Raw genomic sequence first — 8,156 nt, 5'->3', positions numbered from 1 at the left:
CAACACATTAAGTTTTGGGAGCCATATTGATGAAAAACGCACCAAGTAGGGCCTAAGTGACTTCTATGTTGCCCATTTTCTCTATTTCTTAGCTAATGTTTTCATTTCTCATAAAAACATGTCAAATGTACATAATTTTAGGAGTCTAGGGCTTGAAATGCCAAAATAAACCAACACATTAAGTTTTGGGAGCCATATTGATGAAAAACGCACCAACTAGGGCCTGAGTGACTTCTATGTTGCCCATTTTCTCTATTTCTTAGCTAATGCTCTCATTTCTCATCCAGACATGTCAAATGTACATAGTTTAAGGAGTGTAGGGCTTGAAATGCCAAAAAAAACAACACATTAAGTTTTGGGAGCCATATTGATGAAAAACGCACCAACTAGGGCCTAAGTGACTTCTATGTTGCCCATTTTCTCTATTTCTTAGCTAATGTTTTTATTTTTCATAAAAAAAATGTCAAATGTACATAGTTTTAAGAGTCTAGGGCTTGAAATGCCAAAAAAAAACCAACACATTAAGTTTTGGGAGCCATATTAATGAAAAACGCACCAACTAGGGCCTAAGTGACTTCTATGTTGCCCATTTTCTCTATTTCTTAGCTAATGTTTTCATTTCTAAAAAAAACAAGTCAAATTTACATACTCTTAGGTTTCTAGGGCTTGAAATTCCAAAAAAACCCAACACATTAAGGCCTAAGTGAGTTCTATGTTTTTCATCAATACTTTTGGGAGCCATATTGATGAAAAACGCACCAACTAGGGCCTAAGTGACTTCTATGTTGCCCATTTTCTCTATTTCTTAGCTAATGTTCTCATTTCTCATAAAAACATGTCAAATTTACATAGTTTTAGGAGTATAGGGCTTGAAACGCCAAAAAAAACCAACACATTAAGTTTTGGGAGCCATATTGGTGAAAAACGCACCAACTAGGGCCTAAGTGACTTCTATGTTGCCCATTTTCTCTATTTCTTAGCCAATGTTTTCATTTCTCATAAAAACATGTCAAATGTACATAGTTTAAGGTGTTTAGGGTTTGAAATGCCAAAAAAATGCACAAAGAGGTTTCAGTACCATATTCATGAATAATGAACCAAGGAACTAAGTTTAGGGAATTTGTTACCGCAATTTCCTTAGCTGTGGGGTTTACTGGAACTGTGCCTTTCCCAGGCAGCTCCTTGAAGTGTTTCTTTAGAAATAGCTCAGGAGCTGTTGATAGCTGGCCCTTGTTCTTTGCCGCCTTTGATACAAAAAAATAGGAATAAACGTTAACCATGTCACACCCTTGTTACATTGAAATACATAAAAATGCCTTCTAATATAAGATATTTTTAAATAAACTTACCATCCTTTTTGCATGTTGGACAACTGACAACGAACCCTGAAAGTGGGTTCCTTGGACGGGTTTTTCCATAGAACCGCCCCTTCTGTTTTTCTTGTTTTGCGCCGACCTCGCCTTGTAAGTTGGATCCGTGGCAACAATGTTCATCATCTCCTTGTGGATCTCCTCACTCATCCAACTTCGCTTGGCTCCATTCATCTTGTGCGTGATGGTGTGGAACATGTCACGCAGGCGTGTTGCTACCCTCCTCCGAAATGTGAGCTTCAATAGCTCGTTTATCTGAGGCGCCCATCTGAATTGTGCCTGCAAATGATAAAATACAAAAGTTATACACAAAACTAAATCAATACAATAACTAAAACATGTATTAACCAAGACCAAAAAATATCATACGCTGAACAAGTTCCACCAGTGTTCCTTCGTAGCTGCAGGAACTTCTCCAAAGTTCCTCCAAGGGGCTCGGTAGTATCCAGTAATCGCACCGGATACCGCACTCCGAACCTTAAGATCATTAAACCTACAACAAACGGGGAACAACAATGTTAAACAAGTTCGAAAATAGTAATATAAGCCTTGTATCTCATCATCCATATCATGATATGTACGTACCAGAGCGTAGTAGGGTCCAAAGACGGGAGCTCTGACTCATCCCGTGACTCATCCCGTGTCTGATCATCTAGAGGAGTGGATGAGGTCGTCTGATCGTCACCCAAATCGTGTGCCTCTGCATCGAACATCTCCTCATCTTGGTCGTCATTGAAAAGGGCGCGGGAGGTCATTTTCTCTTTCCCCCTTGCTTCCTTCGACGATTGTCTACTTTTTCCACCCGCCATGACTACCTGAAATAGATGTTAGTAACATGACAAGATATTATAAATAACAAGTGCAGTGCAATGTAATAAGGCTTTTATACAAACAGTAAAAGTTTTACATAAGCCTAATTAATAGTTTGATTTTACATTAAGAAGCATACTGCTAAAGGAGATTAACATATTCTCCTACTCAGTAATCTCATCACTACTTTCACTACTAGAGTCATCAATACTATCATCTAATACTACATCGATGTCATCATCATCGTCACTATCACTAGAGCCGATACTAGATTCATCGTCTTCATCGCTTGAGATCACAAAGCCATCGTCATCGTCTTCATCATCATCATCTCTGGCGTAGTCTGGAATGTCATTCGGTGGGAAAAGCGTTGCATGTACTATTGGGGATGGTGATTGCAAAACTCTAAGTCCACCGGAGCATCAACCACTGACCTTGCTTGTGTGTTAAACACAGACCACCATTGAACTCGGTCCCGTTTCAGGCTAGGGTATGATGCGTAGTACACTTGAGTCACTTGGTAAGATAAGACAAATGGATCATACTTGGGGTATTTCTTAGTATGATTTACTTCGATTAGCTTGTATTGTTCGTGTATGTTCATTCCCCTACCACAATCCATCCAATTGCACTTAAACAAAATTCTCTTGTACTGTTTTTTGGGTCCCGTGTAAACAAGTTCAATTATGTCGTCTAAAATGCCGAAGTAATCTCCGCCATCCCCACTTGATACACACACACCATAATTCATGGAGGATTTGTGCTTGCCATGGGCATGTGTATGGAAATTAAATCCACCGACAAAAATCTGGCCCCAAGTACGAACTCGACTGAAGGGACGCATGCACAACGCTCGCTGGTCATCCGAATTTGGCTTCTCTTCGACCACCTATAAAGTTGTTGAATATCAACATCAAGGTTCATGAATTGAATGAACTGAAATGCAAGATGTAAAATTCATAATTATTTCACGGTTAGACTGCGTATATCACCTTGTGATGAAACCAATCGGAGAATTCAGCTTCGAAATTCTCCATGACTTCTTTTCTACGCAGGAAAGGTCGAGTACTAAGAATGTAGTCCTCAAACTTCCTACGAGGCTAAAGACACAATGTAAACCTACAAAGTCATCATTGTAATTGTTCGTAAATTTGAAATACACTGAATACCTAAACCTAATATACCTTTTGTATTCGCCAAGAATGCCGGTGTTTCGTAACACGAACAAATGTGCACACTCGAGTTCTTTGTCATCTAAGAACCGAGTTTTACCCTCATTTGACACACGACCACTATCCTCCTTGAACAACTCTGGTATTTCAGCGTCGTCCAATGTGGACTCAACGTCGGCATTCACATTTCGACCAAGATCTCGAGTTTTAGTGTCAACTGTCGACTGAAAGTAATTGGAGCAAAAGTTTGCTATCTCTTCAGTGAGATAAGCATTGCATATGGACCCTTCAACTCGAGCCTTGTTCCCAATTTTCCGTTTCAAATGGTTGAGGAGCCTGTAATTATAGTTATGTAACTGTATGAACAAGTGATTAGGATGTAAAACAAAGGATGTGAAATAAGGGTCTTTGATTTACCTTTCGAAGGGATACATCCATCTGTATTGTACAGGACCACATAACTTCCCCTCATACGGCAAATGTATAGGCAAATGCTCCATGGAGTTAAAGAATGCAGGAGGGAAGACCTTCTCAAGCTTGCAGAGGATCTCAGCTATGTTTTTCTCTAATCGCTCCATGTCACTAACTGATGTTTTATAGCAACAAAGTCGCCGAAGAATTGGCTGATCTCTGTAATTACATTCCAAATATCGCCAGGGAGCAATTCCCTCAAAGTAGTGGGCAACAACCTCTCCATGAACATGTGACAGTCATGGATTTTTATTCCGTGGAGCTTACATGCTTGCAAATCTACGCATCTGCTCAAATTGGAGGCGTAACCATCAGGAAACTGCAGCTGTTTAACCCACTCACATAAAACTTTTCTCTGAGCCTTATCAAGAGCGAATGGAGCCTTTGGCATGACCTCTTTTCCTTTATTATCCTCCTGAAGATGAAGTTGGGGACGTTTACAATATTTGGCAATGTCATTCCAAGCTGATAGCGTGTCACACGTATGCTTTTTCACATCCATTACAGTGTGAATTAACTGATCAAAGAAGTTCTTCTCAATGTGCATGACATCTAAGTTGTGACAAATGAGGAGATGCTTCCAATATGGGAGCTCCCACAGTGTGCTTTGCTTGAACCACCCCTTCTTTTCCTTTTTTAGCAGTTTAATTAAATCGGGTCCATCTGTAGCCTTCCGAAGGTCCTTAACACATTCCCATAGCTCCTCTCCTGACATGATGTGTGGAGGGGCACCTTTCTCTACTTTGTTTTTACAAAATGCAGTTTTACTATTCCGAAAAGGGTGATCTGTCGGAAGGAATTGTCGGTGGCAATCAAACTAAGAAACTTTACCACCATGTTCGAGCCAAAATGCTTTGCTCTTCTCCATGCAATGTGGATAAGCTTTCTTACCAGCTGTGACCCAACCAGACAACATGCCATAAGCCAGGAAATCACTAACGGTCCATAGGATGGCTGCTCGAAGATTGAAATTCTGTTTCATCGAAATATCATAAGTAGTCACTCCAACTTCCCACAACAATTTCAACTCCTCTATCAACGGTTGCATGTAAACATCCAAGTTGCCCTTAGGGTTTTTAGGACCAGGAACGAGCAACGAAAGGAACATGAATTGTCTTTTCATACACATTGAGGGAGGCAGGTTATAAGGGGTCAAAATGACAAGCCAACAAGAATATTGTCCCCCAAACTTACCATGAGGAGCAAAACCATCTGTACACAAACCAAGTCTCACATTACGAGGCTCGAAAGCAAACTTTGGAAAGCGACTGTCGAGGTGTTTCCAAGCTTCACTGTCACTAGGGTGTGCTGTGCCTTGAACTCGAGGATTTTTCGAATGCCATGTCATTTCCTCCGAAATGTTCTTGGTTGCAAACAGTCTTTGCAACCTAGGTGTGATCGGGAAATAAAACAGAACATTCAAAGGCACTAGGCTACCTTTGGAAGTCTGCTTGTATCGGTCGCTGCCACACACCCTGCATGCTGACAGCTGACCATCATCCTTCCAAAACAACATACACCCTTTCGGACATGCATCAATCTTTTGATGAGACAGTTCCAAACCCTTCACAATCTTCATCACCTCGTAGAAAGTGTCGGCCATATGGCTGTTGTTTGGAATCGCCTCACTTAGAAAAGAAGCAAACCCATCAACACATCTGTGAGGCAAATTATACTCACACTTTAGACTAGTGATTCTAGCGGCCATCTCTAACACAGACAAAGAACTCCCTCCGTATAATGGCCTTTTAGAAGCCTTCAACAAATCCAGGAAATGCTTAGCTGTTGCATTAGGTTCCTCCTCTGATGATAAAACACTAGCCTGATTTGAGGGCCCCTGATCTTCAGTATGACCAAAAGCATCGAGAACCATGTCACGATATTCATTGGACCACCGTTCGGGAACTCCCGGATACCCTTCCCCATGACACATCCACTTATAGTAGTTAGGTATGAAACCCTTGCGATACAGATGAATTTTAACCGTATCCGCATTCCAAAGGCGTTTGTTCTTACATTTAACATATGGACACCTAACTTCATTCGGGTTACTACTCTCGGGATGATCTGTGACGTACTGAATGAATTCATCAACTCCTTTTACAAAATCTGGGTTAATACTTTGCCCAACCATCCTTTCATACATCCAGCTACGTTCTCTTCGTTTCATGATTACAACTTCTACGCAGCTCACGCATATGTACAATCACATTAGTCATAAAACGTATTTCGTAGTCATTATCAACCAAAGCGTTATGGAAATGCAAATGAGATTTGAAATGCTTCGAAAGGGTCCTTATCACTCCAACCTAACCCATCCTTGTACGTTTATTCTCACTAGTGAATGTAACCCAGGTTTTCAATTCTATGGAAAATCCGCCAGCATTTCCCTACAGTTCTCCAAGTACACGATGTAGGCGATTAAACACACCTACATATGTACCTAGAGAACAAGGTAAAGAAATGCATTAAAAGGAAGGATTTTCCCTAGAATAAAAAACAAGGCTTATATTCACCACCTAAGTGAGAATAAGCGTACAAGGACAGTCCCAACCGGGGACTATTCAAGACATACTCCTAATGTGTATGCCTTGAACGGGTATCTAGGCATATGAATATGCAAATGATTCATTTATTATATATATATATATAAAGTGAAGGACACATGCATTTTACTAAACAGAGATATATCATAATTAAACTACACTAAGCAAATAAATAAGCACGCTTATTAAATATTGTATTAAACATTATATCAAACAAAAATATTAAACTAAATACACTAACATACACTTTATTAAACTAAACTAAACTAAATTTAACTAAACTAAACTAAACTAAAATAAACTAAACTGACATAAACTAAACTAACATACATTATTACCCTAAACTAAACCAAACTAAACTAACACGTTATAATACAATAATTTAACTTAAATAAACTAAAACTAATCTAACATATCACAACACAAACACATTCATTTCAAATATTTCAACAAATTAAAATATAAATACAACAAATTGTAAATACAATAACTAAAAACAATTATAAACTAACATATATCTACACACCATTAGGATCTAACATGCCAAGTATAAACTAAATTTATAAATTTAGCTTTTAAATACTTTCTAACCTGTAGATCTTAAGTTGTTATTGCCAAAGAACCAATTCAATCTACAAATGCTACAAATATTCAAATTACAAAAAAAAAATAAACAAAAAATAAAAGTATAAACTAAATTTGTAATTTTAGCTTTTAAGTTTATGCTTGCATTTTGTATAAAAAAATTAATAAATGATAGATGTGAACTTATATTAAAAAATAAACAAAAAAAAAACAAATCAAAAAACCCAGACAGTACTTGTTGGCGGCGGCGGCTGGGGGCGTGGTGGTTGCAGACCGGCCGGCGGGTGTATCAGGCTGTGGGGTTGGTGGTTGTTAGTAACAACTCCGATAAGCCCTAGGTGACATGGTGGTGGTTAGGGTTTTTTCGAAAAAAAAAAATTAAACCAAAATTGCTCACTTACCGGCGGCAGTACAGCAGCGGAGTGGTGGTCCGGCGGCGATTTGCTTCTCCTTCTTCCTCTTCCTATTTCTTGCTCTCCCTTTCTCTCTCTATGTTTCTGTTTTTTTTTATTCTGTGTCTGTGAAACTCGACTTTTTTTTTTAATTGTTTTTCAGTTCCGACGGAACTTATTCCCTTGGAATATTCAGGTATTCCGTCGGAACCTAAATATTCCGAGGGAATAAAATCCGTCGGAACGTTTCCGAGGAAATATTCCGTCGGTAGAGAACTTTTCCAACGGATTTTTCCTATAATTTCGATTTCCGCCGGAATTTTTGAATTTTTCAAGGGAATTATATTCCGTCAGAACAATTCCCTCGGAAATAAGCCTATTTCTAGTAGTGTAGCATCTTCATTATGGAACATGATTAGGGGATTTTTCTCCCACCAATCGGAATGCGCCACGTGGGCCAATCAGGTCATGCCAAGTGTCCCCCAGTTGGACCTCTCAGGGCTTGCCACGTGGCACACGCTTATTCGTCCACCCTGGACCTATTATGTCATGACACGTGGCATACTCCATGCCTAATGGAGAAGTCGGCCACCTAGGCCCAACTTCCGAGGGAAGCCCAATCAGCCCAAGGTTAACCTAAACCTAGGATTGGCACGTTTCCCGAGGTTATAAATACCTCCCTTAATCCTCATTAAGGGGGATGACGCATATTACACACATTAAACACTCTCACCTAGAGAGACCTAATCACTTTAATTTCCGCATTAATTACTCCTTAATCAAGTACTAACTTGACCGTCGGAGGCGGAT

General features: G+C 39.5%; 1 protein-coding gene across 1 annotated transcript; it reads right to left on the bottom strand.

The window, feature by feature from the left end:
* Positions 1-2,344: 2,344 nt before the first annotated feature.
* Positions 2,345-5,993, bottom strand: LOC110712082. The gene is made up of 8 exons (XM_021890502.1): positions 5,018-5,993; positions 4,715-4,855; positions 4,042-4,609; positions 3,770-3,982; positions 3,365-3,688; positions 3,173-3,272; positions 2,922-3,069; positions 2,345-2,523 (listed from the first exon to the last, which is right to left on the bottom strand). Exons 1-8 carry the CDS (start codon positions 5,991-5,993, stop codon positions 2,345-2,347), a joined length of 2,649 nt encoding a protein of 882 aa, XP_021746194.1.
* Between the last annotated feature and the right edge of the window lie 2,163 nt (positions 5,994-8,156).

The sequence above is a fragment of the Chenopodium quinoa genome, unplaced genomic scaffold (genome assembly GCF_001683475.1).
Source record: "Chenopodium quinoa cultivar QQ74 unplaced genomic scaffold, ASM168347v1, whole genome shotgun sequence".
In the NCBI taxonomy this organism is placed as follows: domain Eukaryota; kingdom Viridiplantae; phylum Streptophyta; class Magnoliopsida; order Caryophyllales; family Amaranthaceae; genus Chenopodium; species Chenopodium quinoa.
Note: the sequence above shows the minus strand (reverse complement) of the source record. Positions and strands in the feature narration are given on the sequence as shown.